This window comes from Microcebus murinus, chromosome 3, assembly GCF_040939455.1.
Source record: "Microcebus murinus isolate Inina chromosome 3, M.murinus_Inina_mat1.0, whole genome shotgun sequence".
In the NCBI taxonomy this organism is placed as follows: domain Eukaryota; kingdom Metazoa; phylum Chordata; class Mammalia; order Primates; family Cheirogaleidae; genus Microcebus; species Microcebus murinus.
In genome coordinates this window covers 92,388,731-92,402,854 of record NC_134106.1, presented here as the reverse complement: position 1 = coordinate 92,402,854, position 14,124 = coordinate 92,388,731, and the positions used below count along the sequence as shown (strand labels likewise).

Genomic DNA, 14,124 nt, shown 5'->3' with positions numbered 1-14,124 from the left:
TTGTAACCAGCCTTTTTATTTCTTATTTACAGTTCCTCTCTCTCGGGGACTTGGCAGTTCACTTTATGATAACTGTTTTTACTACTTTCTGTTTTGGCTCTGTAGTCTGCCCTTCATTGTGTCTGGTGAACTTGCGTGTTTCGTTCTTTACTTCACTCATCTCAACGTGTGTGTCTCCTGGGTTTGCGCTGTGTCAGTGTCTGTATTAGAGTAAACATACGGGGGCTGGAGCTGTTAAGCTTTAATAGTAACAAGAAAAGTAATCGTATGTCCCTTTTTTGTATTTTGTAGTGTTGAAACTATACCCATGAAAAAGTAAGCCCTTTTTTTTTTTTTAACTCTATTCATAGATGGGATTGGGGGGGGAGGTTTTATTATTATGTGAGGGACTTTTAAAATTAAATTAATAACATCTTAAAATGAAATAAAAACAATAGATTTGTCCAGGTAAAAAATAAATTGTGATGCCTCTTAAAAGACAGCTGGCATATAGAAGGTACTCAAGAAATATTTATTGAATTAATGAAAATTTTATATGTTAAATGTATTGATCTATAAAGTAGTCATTTTGGTCTCTGGGTTTTTAGAATGTAAATATACCCGTTTACCTTCTTTGTAGATGTAACAAATTGTCTCATACTTTTCATGACCATTACATTGCTTTTGTACTCCATAATATAAATACTTCATCTTAGAGATAACATGGTGTTTTTGGTGTATTTATTTTTGTTACAGTATGGAAAATGGTAATAATGGTTATCATAAAGATCATTTGTATGGTATTCACAATCCTGTTATGACAAGGTAAAGCAAAGTGTGGAAGTGCATGCGTGTCCCATGACAAACCTTCTCATCTCCTGTAGATCCAACACTGGATTTTCTGCATGTGGTTCATGCCTTCACTTCTCTCTGCGTGATGCTCTATCAGTGCCCTACATAGCATTCTATGATGCCACAAGGTTAAATAGTCAATAGATTTCTAAACATTGGAATATTTCAGCAGTTAAAATTTGGTGTCATCTTAAAATGCTATGTCTGGCTATAGATCACTAAGGATTAAATGCATGCACATCTTCCATTTAGAATCTCTCTGCACCGAATAAACTGAGCAGTTGGTTTTCAAAACTGTCTTCTTCCTTCCCTCTCTCCCCTCTTCCCTCCCCCTCTTCCCTCCTTCCTTCTTTCCTTCTGATAAATTAACTATAATCAATCGGTAAAAGAACCCCAACCCTTCTTCCAAATCTTTATGAATTTGTATTCTCCGGAATTAAGGAGCTTTTATGGTTCTGGATCTTTGTCAAGTAACTCTGAGCACCACTTCCCAGGGGTCTTCTTCTGAGGCTCCACTAAAAATTCAGACCCACATGTCAACCAGGGACCCCCTCCTGTCTGCACAGAAGAGGTGGGGCTATGACGTGCGAGGACCAACAGGGCCGCAGTGGCTGTCCTCTTCAGTGTGCATGGTGGTCCTTCCTCATGTCCCTGCAGCTGGCCCCTGGCTGGTGTTCCTCCCTCCCAACCCAAGTGACATCTCAGGTGCAAAGGAGTGGGTCTGATGCTGGTGCACAGGGTCCACGTTCTCTGAGAAGGCCCACGCTCCACGAGGGTTGGGAAGCCCATGGCTTTGCTTCACACCAGGTATCTATATTTAAGGCCTCCCCATCCAGATGCAATCTACCAGGCAGGTGCATCCTTATCCTAAGCAATGTTGCCTAGTGACAGCAGATACTCTACTTTTGGCAGGTTTCAAGATGAACAGAACCAGAAAGTTATTAAAATTTGTCTTTTCGGAAGGATAAAAGGTTTACCTAACTAACAACTTTGAACATTAGAAAAACTTTAGAATTTTTCATTTTAATTTGCCATTTAGGGAGAGGAAAATTGTCTTAGTGCATGTGGGCTGCTAACAAAATACCATAAACTAGGTAGTTTATAAACAACAGAAGTTTATTTCTCACAGTTCTGGAGGCTGGGAAGTCCAAGGTCAGGGTGCTGGCAGATTCCGTGTCTGCTGGGGGCCTGTTTCCTGGTTGATAGATGGCCCCTTCTTGCAGTGTCCCCACACGGTAGAAGGGGTGAGTTAGCTCTCTGAGGTCCCTTTTACAAGGGCACTAACGAGGCAATAATGGGACCTAATCACCTCCCCAAAGGTCCAACCTCCTGATACCATCATCCTGATTCGAATTTCAACACATGAATTTTGGGCGGACACAAACATTCAGACCATAGCAGAAATGGTGGTAATAAAAAGCAGGAACAGTCAAGTTCTGAAAAGGCAAATTGATTCCATCTCATTTGCTACTTCTAATATGCCAGACTTGGTTGCTGGAGTGCTGTGTTGTGACAGATTTGAAGGTGGATTCAGGACAAGTATCAGTGAGCCAGGTCTGCTCTGGGGAGAGGAGGGAATGCGGTTGCCCGTGTCACATGCTAGGCTGCCCTTTCAGGGTGTAGCATGCTACCTTATAGTTATGGACTGAAAATTTCAACATCAAAGGAGAGCTGTTCTCCACTCCCTGTGTTGCCCTAACATCAGATCTTCCAGCACTTTGTGAATTTGTAGAATTGATTCCTGGCGCCTGCCTCTTGGTTGTGAAGTCTCCAGAAATACTCTCTGTTCCAAGAACCGGTACACTTCACGAGGCTGCGTGAAGGATGCTATGGGGAAAAGCGAACCTGGGCAGGAGGGTGCCGTAGGTGGGTTTTCTGGAAGCAATGCTAAGATGGAGTTTGGGGTGCAGGATGTTTATGAAGATCCACAGTTGTGCAAGGAAGGGGGCAGAAGTCAAGAAGGGCCTGCCAAAGCCTCGGTCCTCCTGGTGGGGAGCTCTGGAGCCAGCATTGCCTGCCCACAGTGTCCCCATTGGGCCCAGCTGAGCCTTTGTACCCTACCTCCCTCAGTCACTGGACAGGGCCACCCAGGGAGGACGAGACCCTGCAAGGGCTGGATGAGGTAATAAGGTGAAACATTCACCTTTGGCCAGTGTAAGCCCTTATTTTACTGGTTTCTGGTTCACTGTGATTATAATTTTGTTTCCTTATCACTTTGACATTTCTGGTGGAAGGAGCCCAAAGGTTGATTGAGATGACAGGTGTGCCTCTAATCTGCCAGCCGAGCTAGCACCGCTCAGGCTGTGTGGGCCGCGTGCAGGCTGTGGCTGTGAGCGCAGCCGCCCGGGGAGGCCTCCGTTCAGACAAACCCGGGCGCTCGCCCGCTTCACGCGGTCTTGCTGCTGCGGTTTCTCCTCGTGTTCAACGCCAAACTTTCACACGCTGCCAGCATCTCGGGGCAAGACTAGGTTTGGGAGCGAAATGATCAGTGCATGGAGAGCATGCTTGGCTCTTCAAGAAAAGCCTTCTGCAAATCAGGAAGCTAATACTTACCAGGTCAGGAGCAGTTTGACAACAAATTCTCTTAAAAAGGAACAGGAAGCGAGATGCTCCTGGTGGCAAACTCAGTTTCATAAACTAGCTATTTTTCCCCTTCCCTTTTCCTTCCATGTTATTTTTAAATACACACACACACACACACACACACACACTCATGACCTTTAATTAGTCTATCACACAGTGGTGGTTTGTTTGCTTTTGTTTGAAGGAAAAGGCGACAATATAAACCTACCTAGATAAGCCTGGAGTTTTTTTTTTCCAACGATGCTTCCGCCTCCCACACCAAGTTTGCAGAGAAAGTGGAGACATTTTGAGCTCAGCAAGTGTTGAATGACTCATTTCTGAACCTTTCCCTTGACCCTTCGTAGGTCACTAAAGGTCAAGAGTGTGACTTCTAGGGAGATCTATATAGATTGATCTTCAGCTTCCTCACCTGTAAAAAGGGGCTCATAACAGCCCCCTTTTCTCCCTCTAGGGAATTCTATAGCTTTTTTTTTTTTTTTTTTTGGTGGAGATAAATGTATTCTCTCTAGCTCTGGCTTCAGAGATCAAGAAAGTTGCTTCACGTGCAGCCACAAAGGCTTAAGGGTAGCTAGAGTCTGGCCGGCGGCAGCCCCAGAAATCGGCGCAGGACAGCTTCCTGCCTTATCCTATCCTGCACAGTCAGCCCTCTGTGGCTCTTGTCACCACCTGTCATTTGCAGGTAGACTTGGGGATATGAAGGCCACGCCCAACGCCCCACAGCCAGGCAGGGGCCAAGCTAAGATAGGAACCACTCTTTCTCCTGTTCTCCCAAACGCAAGTGGGCATAGAAAAGGTCCCAAAGCAGAGGTGAACAGACCACATAGAAATTTGGTATTTTTCCCAGTTTTCACTCTGAAGAACACCAAGTTGGTAGAAAGAGGAACAGATGAGTTGAATTTTGCCAGAAAATCTAGTTTTCTGGAAAGGAGAGAAATCTGATTTTGATATGAAATTTCCCTTTTAAATGTTAGCAAATGATGTCGAGAAAAAAAATACCAGGAGGGCCCAGCAAAATATGTCTACAATGCGCCTTCTTGTTACCCCCGCTGGCGAGGGTGTGCGTCACGCCCGGCGGCGCTGTAGAGCTTAGGCAGAAGCAGGAGCGCCGCGCGGTTGCATTTCTGCAGCCCAGAGGACAGGTGTGTCCCAGGGAATGCCACGTGAGCAACAGCCCAGCCTCACCTGCGCGTGCTCCGGCTGCCCGGGGCCCAGGGAGGGTACTTAGAGCCCCCTCCCCTGTGCGATGTTTCAGGCCTTAGGTGGCCAGGGCCTTTCTTTTTCTGCAAAGGTGAGAGTACTTCAGTGGCAAACAGAGTCTGCCTCCCGTCTGTTGGCCAGGCTGCCCAGAGCCCAGTGTTGATTGAGATCTGGACGTAGAATCCAAACTAACTCAAAAGTGGAGCCACTGGCGTGTGACGTCTGCTCTGCGGAGAGGGCTGTCCCAGAGGTCTGTCTCGGCCTCCTTTATTTTATTAGCTTATTGTGTTGATCACCCTAGAAGTTATCAGAGTCCGAATCCCCACGACTTGAAGAAATGTGTCCTCCAGATAATGGTCCCAGCTAAGGGCCCATTGTTCCCGCCGAAGCAGGAGCTTCCAGGTTTAGTTTTAGTTGCTTGCTGTGGTCTGAATGTCCCCTCCAAAACCCATGTTGGAATTTAATTGCCGTTGTGACGATATGCAGAGGTGGGACCTTTGAGAGGCTCTCCCCTCATGAGTGGATTAACGTGCTTATCGCAGGGTTGGTTATTGCGGGAGAGGGCTGCTCATAAGAGGATGGAGTTTGGCCCCTCCCCTCTCTGTCTCTCGTGCTCAGTTGCTCTTCCACCATGGGACAGTGCAGCACAGAGGCCCTCACCAGATGCTGGCACTGTCTTCTTGGACTTCCCAGCTTCCAGAACCATGAGAAAAATATGTCCTTCTTTCTTTTTTTTTTTTTTTTTTTTGAGACAAAGTCTCACTCTGTTGCTCGGACTAGAGTGCCGTGGCATCAGCCTAGCTCACAGCAACCTCAAACTCCTTGGCTCAAGCAATCCTGCTGCCTCAGCCTCCCAAGTAGCTGGGACTACAGGCATGTGCCACCATGCCTGGCTAATTTTTGTTGCTATTTTTAGTAGAGATGAGGTCTCGCTCTTTTTCAGGTTGGTCTAGAACTCCTGACCTCAAGCGATCCTCCCGCCTCGGCCTTCCAGAGTCCTAGGATTACAAGCATGAGCCACCACACCCAGCCAAGAAATAAATTTCTGTTGTTTATAAATAACCCAGTCTCTGGTATTCTCTTATAGCAGCAGAAAACAGACTAAGACATTGCTCACATCGGTTTCTTTTGCCCATTTCCTGCTTCTAAGGTCTCCAGAGTACCCTCTTTCCAGGATGGGGTGGTAATTACTGTCTGCGGGCCCCAGGAGAGGCACAGCTGGGCAGGAGGAGAACCAGTGGTCCAGTTAGGGTGCCCAGCATCCCTTTGCTCAAGAAGGCAAATGCAGATGTTCTTTAGAAATGATCACCAGAGCCTACAGTCCTTCGTAACACTCAGCCCCAGGACCTGCTGTCTGTGGGCAGTAGCAGGACACTGAGCCAACCCCTGCCTGTACCCTTTTCCAGGGACCCTCTGAGTCCCTTCAATAAAGAATGTGTTTCTTTACTGAGAGAGAAAAGGAGTGCAGGAAAATGCACGCAGGACCAAGCATGTGCAGTTTCCACAGTCAAACGCTTTGGAAGGAACACCCTGCCTTGCAGGTGCTCTGATGTCCTCAGTGCATGTCCTCCCCCAACCTCCTGTGTCTGCCACAGCACTGCATCTGGGCACGGTGCATCCTGCACATTCAGAGGGGTTGTGATCTACCCAGAGGCACAGTCGGGGAGGGTGGTGCCAGAGTCGAGACTACAGATATTCCAGACGGAGCTCACTAGTCTCCCAGTTGTGTAAACCTCTCTTGGTTGTCAAGGCCATGTTCTCAGAGTAACTTCACATGTCAGTAGGGCTACCGTTGATTGTTAACCCAGGGACCCACTCAGAGGGCATGTGCACTGTCTGGTCTCATGCCCGTGCATTTGCAGTTGTAACAAGGTCCCTGCAGAACTTCCATTTGCTTCTGTCTTCTTGTCCTAGAAGTAGACTTTGGCCAGACTCTTGTGGTCTGGTTTCTGCTAGTCTGGTGTCTTCAACACACATTCTTCATGACCTTTATCACTTTTAACCTTAGATTGTGAACATTCACAACTCTACTTGTCAGGGCTTGTTTCTCCCTCTATCTTCTTTATCCTCTTTTTAAAAGCAATACAAACAACTTAGAAGAACCAAAGTTCCATCTGACATGTTCTTCCTGATAAACTTTCTGAAGTGTGGTCTGTGTTCATGGTTCCCTGTAGTCACATGCCTGCTTCTCAGCACAGAGCCCATGCAACCACCCACAGCTTTGCCTGAGAGTGTTATATTTGTGTATTTTTTGTTTTTTAGCCCACCTAAATGACAGCTGATGTTGAAATTGCTTGAGGTAAGTTTGACGCTTTCATATAAGATAATTTATAGAGTATAGTTTTTAAAACGTTTAAAACATAGCTAATACATTAAGTAGAAAATCTAGGTCAGTGTACAGGTTATATATGATGATTTTATATATTCATTCTGCATCTGTATTTGCAGGTTACACATCCACAGATTCAACCAAATGTGGATTGAAAATATTCTAAAAAATAAAAAATAACAATACAACAATAGAAATAATACAAATTTTAAAAATACAGCACAACAACCATCTGGGGGATGGTCATGCTGGAGACTCAGACTTGTGGGGGGGGGGAATGAGCATCTATTGAAACCTTAAAATCTGTACCCCCATAATATGCCAAAATAAAAAAAAATACAGCACAACAACTATTAATATTAACATAGCATTCACATTGTATGAGGTATTACAAGTAATCTAAAGGTGATTTAAAGTATATGGGAAAATATTCCTAGAGATCCCAGAACCAATTCTCCATAGATACCTAGGGACGACTGTATATACGTATGATACAATGACTCTCTGTATATACATTGACTATATGTGTGTGTTTGTGTGTACATGTATACACATGGTGACTATATGTGTATATAGTTTAAAAAAAAAAAAAAAAGCCAGGCGTGGTGGCACACGCCTGTAGTCCCAGGAACTTGGGAGGCTGAGGCAGGAGGGAGGATCGCTTGAGCCCAGGAGTTCAAGGCCGCAGTATGCTGTGAATCGCCACTGCACTCCAGCCTGGGCTAGCAAGACCTCTTAAAGACAAAAAAAAATCTAGATATCTGTGTACTGACCATGTACCTTGAATATTATAGACTTAAAATTTTTTTATACATTTCTGTATTTTAAAAAAATGTCTTGTAAAAAACATATTTTTGTGCCTCTTAAACACATTTATATTTTCTCTGGAGGTCTTGGACTCCTGGTGGGGACTATTTTAGGATTATGCATTCTTAGTTTTCTCTTTAGTAAATCCAAAACCAGTTTCTAAAATTTTGTTTGGCCTTCATTTCAGCATCAAGAAACTCAAAGAGGAAAGGATCACAGATTTTTGATAGTTTCTGGGCCTACAAGGACTTTCCAAATCCAGGAAGAATGCTGGTGGGGACACAGTGACTCCAGCGGGCACCAAGGAAATGGCATCGTTGGTCTCTGGGTAGCGCTTTGTTAGGAATGAACATAGTTACATTTCTAGTCCACGTGTCCATCACTATTCAAGGATGATTCCCCCCCCCCATGCCCCCTTTATTTTTGTTTTTTACTTTTTTACACTTGGTTTTTATTTAGACACTACAACATATAGGGTGTTTCTTCCCACTCGATGCATTTCTGTGTCAAAAAGCTATTCCAGTGCGATGGCTGGATTTCTAACATACTGCCATATGTGGAGTGTGCTAACATGTACCAGTTTAATAGGAAAGATGCATTTTGTGTACAGTAAATATCATATATTTCTTTCGTTATCACAGTCGGAGTTTTTAAACAAATGAGCATTATAGGATTTTCTTCTAAATGGACTCACTGTCAGGTCAGTGTTGACTTATTGGTGCTGTTGAAATAATCCATTTTCACTAAAGTGGATGAAACCTACAGTATATCCTTCCTCTCAGAGATTTTCATCTACTTCGTCAATGATTTATCATATTCCATTTGGAAATAGATTGCAAAAGCAATCACAGTGAAACCTGCTTAGCTCCAGTCTGGCAAATTCAACCCAGAGAGAGAGAGAGAGAGAAATCTTGAGAGAAAGAAATGCTGTTCTCTAGAGAGTGAAGTTGTTTTAACAAATGCCGGTTGCAATGTACACTTTGATGGAGTTTTCTGATTTACGAGGATAAACATTAATTGGAATGCAGCTAACGTGAATATCCTATGATTATTGGTGAGAATTCTAAAGAGAAATGTGAGAAGATCCTGTCATGATTCTTAGATTTGGTTTCCAACATGATGAAACCTTAGAGTTTGATCCTTAAAAAAAATACATGAAAGCACAAAGTAAATATCAGTTTGCTTTAGGATTTTTATGTTGGATCTGTCATTATCAAAAGTGAACAGCAATGAAAAACTGGTCAAACAAAATTGAACATTTATGGAAGGAAATTCAAGATGTGGGCTTTTCACTAGGTCTTTTCATTCCAGTCCTGGTTCATTTCAATAAAAAGGAACTTGTAAAACATGATCTGTATGTTGCTTTCTTGAGTAGACTTAGAGGCTGTCAAATCTTAAACGATGAAATTTGGGCTTATGTTATTTGTTTTTTCTACTACTTTCCCATCATCAGAGTGGCCATTATATGGAAGTGATACAAGATCAATATCAACATCTTGCCTCCTCAAAGCAGGCTGTTTCTCAGATCCTCAAGTTTTTAGAACTCAAGCCACCATTTCTCAGGGAACAGTCCGAGTCACTTGAACACCTGCTATAGGCAAACTCTACTTTGTCCGATGTGCTCCTAAATGTACCTGTGCAATTACACATGAGAGGCTTGCAATCTGAGCAAATTCGGCTATGGAGTGTGTAATTCTTTTGGAAGAAATCATCCCTTAACTTGTCATTTTTTTTGAAAACCTGATTTCTCTATCCCGCATTTTAAAACTTCAAATTATTCAAGCCAACTGAATTTAGAACTCCACAGCTTCACTCCTGCAGCTTTTCGCTATTTACTTTTCAGTATCTCCCGCTGCCAAACACGCAGCTATTAGGATATGGTCTTCACGTTCTCATCTTTCCTAGAAAATTAGCCTTTCCTCAACCTCACAGAACACTCACGCATGGTAGGGCAACATGTTTTCTCTTTCTTCCTCCCTTCGCAAATAAAGTCCTTGAAAGAATCCTCAGCATGTTTCGATCTCCGCATGTTTCTCACCTCCATTGGCTTTTGGCTCCTGCGATCAGGCCTCCTTCCCTTCCAGCCCTTTGAAGGGCTCCTGTCAGGTCACCAATGACAGGCGACCGCTGCCTCTTTGCAAAGATCTCCTCTGAAGGAGCCCTCTGCTGTGTCTTCCTGGGGCTTGGCTGTCTATTCCTCCGTCTCTTGCCTATGCTCACCTTCTCTCCTGCCCTTACGTTTAGTTTTAGGTGTTCTCAGGTTCTCTACTGGCCCATGCCTGTCCCTCGCCTTCTCCTTGGGTGATTTCACCCACGGCTGTCCTGCCCCTCTCGGTTCTCATGACATATCTGTGGTCACAGCAGAGCTCCAGCAGCCCGCGTGCCCACTGCACTTCCCCGTCTGGATGTGCCTTAAGCCAGAGTTCAGCCATCTTTCTCCACAAAAAGGGTCAGGCAGCAAATACGTTTGGCTTTCTGGGCCATGGGGTCTGTGTCTCTGTCATAGCAGAAAAGCAGCAGCCTAGACAGTATGTAAGTGAACAGGCACTGCTGCTTTCCAGAACAACTTTACCAAAACAGGCCACACGGGCCACAGCTTACTGCCTTTTCCTGCCCACCACTGCCTTTTCCTGCCCACGCCCACTGGCTCCTTCCACCAGGTCACCTTTCTTGAATTACTCTACCTTCACCTTAGCACTTGAGCCAGAGGTGCCAGCCAAGTCTGCTTTCTGTCTCCCTTCCCCCCACCCTTGGTGCCTAAGCTTTCGTCCCCACCCCACTGGTGCTACCTTCCTACAGGTTTCACATGTCTCTTGGCTAGTGTGGCATTCTCCTCCTCTTTCTGTTCCGCTTCCAGCCCCTGAGTTTTGGCTGGACCTGTGTGGGGACTGCATTTCCCAGCCTGCAGCTAGCTAGGTGTGGCTGAGTGACTAGGCCTAAGCCAGTGGCCCATGAATGTAGTATCTACCAATACAAAGCTGAGAATCCCAGACTCGTTCCACTGGAAATGGCATTGACCCGACAAGCCTAGGAAGCCATGGGTTAAATCTGAATAACTGCCTGGCTAAAACCTGCCGGTATGATAGAGAGGATCTTTTGTTACAGCAGCTCAACATGTGCACAACTCGCTCAGTTACCAGCCTGCCCGCTAACCCCCCTGGGCACAGCCTCATACCCCTGCCAGGCCTTTCTCAACATCGTCATGAGATAAATCTCCTACAATGCAATTCTGATCGCGTCACTCCCTACTTAAAGATGGACAAGCAAATAAAGAACAGAAATCACTGCTGTTAAGAGGATTAAAGCAGGATGAAGTAATGGCATAATGGAAGAGCTCCTTTATGTTGGATAGTTAGGGAAGAAGGCGGGAAGGAGCCAGGTAGGCAGTAATCAGGGAAGAGAAGATGCCAGGCGGTGGGCACAACCAGTGCAAAGGCCTTGAGGTGCAGCTTGTTCCAAAAACCAAAGGGGGAAGAATGTGATTAGAGCGCTTTTGATAAGTTCCCACTGCAGGGTAAGATCAGACTCACTAAGGAGTCAGAAAAGACTGGCCACAACCTCCAAGCAGCTGGGTAGGTGGGACAGGGGGTTCCCTGCCCAAGACACTGCTGTGAGTGGGGGTGGGAGCCGGACTCCACCTGCCCTTCCCAGACACCACGTGGAGTCTGACTTGGACCATTCCCCCTACAGGATCCTGGCTCGGAAGTGCACAAAGGCCAAGCCTCCGCCTTCAGAACTGGTGCGATGGGTCATGTGAGTCAGGGCAGAGGCTGTGGGTCCCCTCCCTGGGTCATCTCTCCCAGGAGCCCATAAGCTCTCTTTTCAGGTCTTAAGCACCTGCCCTGTAGCCCTTCTTAACCTGACAAGTTGACTGACTTGTCCTGAAGGTTCCCTGCTCCCCAGGAGGTTGGAGTGACCCCTCTTCTGAGAAGCCTGGAGCACTGTGAACACACATGGCTGCCGAAGCTCAGACTGGCTTTAGTTCCAGCCTCACTGGGTCTTCTCGGGGCTCAGGCTACCCGGGCGGAAGGGAGGCTGGGTAAGACACCAACCAGCCCACGTGAGACCACCAAGGTACAATCCCTCATATTCAACCTGGGCACACGGTGTCTGCCAACACTAACCAATGTCTGCCAAGGTCAACCATAAATTGCCACCTTTAGACCATTCTGCAGAGACCTCTGAAAGGGTCATAGAAAGACAGTTATGAGCATAACAAAATATGATTCTTGACTCAGAGTCAAAAGTTATTTTCAATTTCCTTTGCTCTTCTTTATTTAGTACAATAATAATCCTTAAAACCGAGGAGGCACACTAGGTAACTTTCAGCCGGGGCGGAGAGGGGGGGCCCTGTGTCCCTGTGTACATAGCACACACTCCCACACAATTCTTTTTTTTAAACCTCAGAGTCTTTTTTTGCATTTGCTAAACCATCTCACAAGACTTGGGCTGACAAGACTGGTCTCCTTTGGATTAACTAAACCCATGCCTCCCCACGATAGGGACCCCAAGGGGTATGGAGCCCCAAGACAACCCCAGGCTCTGAGCTACAAACCTCTCTTTCCAGAACTTCTCTGACACACCTTGGAATTTCCCAAATGTTGACAAAGAAGGCTGTTCCCGTTACAAGGACCAATTATAGAGCAAGCTGCCTATAGTTAGAAAATGCAAAGCCCTCACCCCCAGGCCTGCGTGTAGTGCTTTGTGTGCGGCCTGGGCAGCACTGGGCAGGGTTTGTGTTAGGTGCTAGGTGGGTCCGGGCGGCTGCTCCACTCTTGCCAAACGCTGCGTGTCCAAGGTCTGCATGCTTGTTTTCCCATTGCTGCGGAACACCCTGCCCACCCTCGCAGAAAAAGAGTCTTTTGTGCAGCACCCTTTAAAGGGTGGCTTGTCCCATTCAGGTTCTCTCTCCTGGTGCCGGGTTGCAGGCAGGTTTATCACAGCATCGCCATGAAGTCCATCCCCTGCCTCTTGCTGGTGGCCTTGTCCTTCCTGGGGACTTTGGGGCAGGCTCCAAGGCAAAAGCAAAGACACGCTGGGGAGGAATTCCATTTCCAGACTCGAGGGAGAGAATCCTGCACCGTGCGAACCAGTGGCTCGGGGCAAGGCGCTGGGGACGTCCGGCTCCGCGTCGACTGCCACAATCAAACCCAGGCGTACTGGTGCGAGTACAGCGGGCGGCCCGGTGTGTGCCAGGCCTTCGTGGCTGACCCCAAGCCTTACTGGAACCAAGCTCTGCAGGAGCTGAGGCGCCTCAGCCACCCGTGCCAGGGAGCCCCGGTACTGAGGCCGTCTGTGTGTCAGACAGCCGGGACCCAGGCGCACATGCAGCAGGTGGCTTCCAGCCTCAAGAGTGGCCCAGCACCCAAGCAGCACCCCGAGACTGCCAGGGCTGGGAAGCCGTCTCCCAGGCCCGGGGTCCCAGCGAAACCCATGAAAGCAATTCAGCTGGGAAAGGACTCCGTGAAAAATCTGGAACAAGCCAACCCCCCCACCCAACCCACGGTCAAGGCTACCCAGGCTGGACCCAGGTCCGCCGGGAATGAGGAAGCAGAGAAGAAGGCCTGGGAGCACTGCTGGAAGCCCCTCCAGGCCCTGTGTGCCTTTCTCATCAGCTTCTTCCGAGGGTGAAATGGTAAGGAACCCTCCCCCGTCCTCCCAGGCAATGCACTTACCTTTACTCACACAGACTCGTGGAGGGACACGTACCGCTTCCGCAACTGCTGTGACTGCATCAGAGTCTCAGCGTGGCTTTGAGGCTGGGATTAAGGGTCTCTGTTGCAGAACAGAGCAGATGAGGTAGGGCCGAGGACATCAGCACTGGCGCTTGACCCTGGTGACACACGAGAACCACCAAGGAAGCTTTTAAAAATGCTGCTGCCCAGGCCCCACCCCAGACGGTTTAATCACTGTGTCCAAGGCAGGGGCCCGGGAATGTGTGCTCTTAATACTCTCTCCCAAGTGGTTTGAATGTAGCCAAGGTTGAGAATCGCCCTTTGATGGGCCCACCTCGCTGCTACACTGAGGCCTTTGGAATTCTGGCTGGAGACTGTTCCTACTGAACCCAGTCTCTGCGGCAGTTCTTTGTGGCCAGGGTGAGAGACGGAAGAGATTGCCTGTGGGCACCTGAGTTTTCGCCACGATCAGGTGTGTGTGTTTCAGACCTTGCATTCCTGCTGGCGTTCACAATCTCCATGTGTTCCGCGCAGGAGATGGGGCCGGGGAGAGAGATGTGGGACTCACTTCTCAGATCTGACATGAAGTGGGAGCGTGGAAGAAAAGGGTTTTCTGGAGCCTGGACAGGGAGACGCATCTCTTGGGTGCCCGGAGACCCGGGTTCGAACCCCCAGCTTTGCTGCAGAGGTGCCGTGTCATGG

At 47.2% G+C, this 14,124-nt stretch overlaps 2 protein-coding genes across 8 annotated transcripts in view; both read left to right on the top strand.

The window, feature by feature from the left end:
• The window catches only part of PROM1 (prominin 1), a 105,550-nt gene extending 96,452 nt beyond the window's left edge, over positions 1–9,098 (top strand). For 4 of the 7 annotated variants that reach the window (XM_076001106.1, XM_076001105.1, XM_076001104.1 and 1 more), the window contains 4 exons: positions 292–315; positions 736–804; positions 6,874–6,910; positions 7,935–9,098. In XM_076001106.1, coding sequence (XP_075857221.1) covers positions 292–315; positions 736–804; positions 6,874–6,886 — 106 coding nt within the window. In that variant the 3' untranslated portion in view covers positions 6,887–6,910; positions 7,935–9,098. Of the gene's footprint in view, positions 1–32; positions 260–291; positions 316–735; positions 805–6,873; positions 6,911–7,934 lie in introns of those variants that run through there. The other 3 variants (XM_076001108.1, XM_076001109.1, XM_076001107.1) reach the window with 3 other exon arrangements.
• A 3,599-nt stretch (positions 9,099–12,697) lies between these two features.
• On the top strand, positions 12,698–13,378 carry FGFBP2 (fibroblast growth factor binding protein 2). Its single transcript, XM_012737673.2, has one exon. The coding sequence runs from the start codon at positions 12,698–12,700 to the stop codon at positions 13,376–13,378; it is 681 nt and encodes a 226-aa protein (XP_012593127.2).
• Positions 13,379–14,124: the final 746 nt, after the last annotated feature.

Excerpts from the sequence above, each read along its gene's own strand:
- FGFBP2 (XM_012737673.2), top strand. The coding sequence starts at position 12,698 with ATGAAGTCCATCCCCTGCCTCTTGCTGGTGGCCTTGTCCTTCCTGGGG.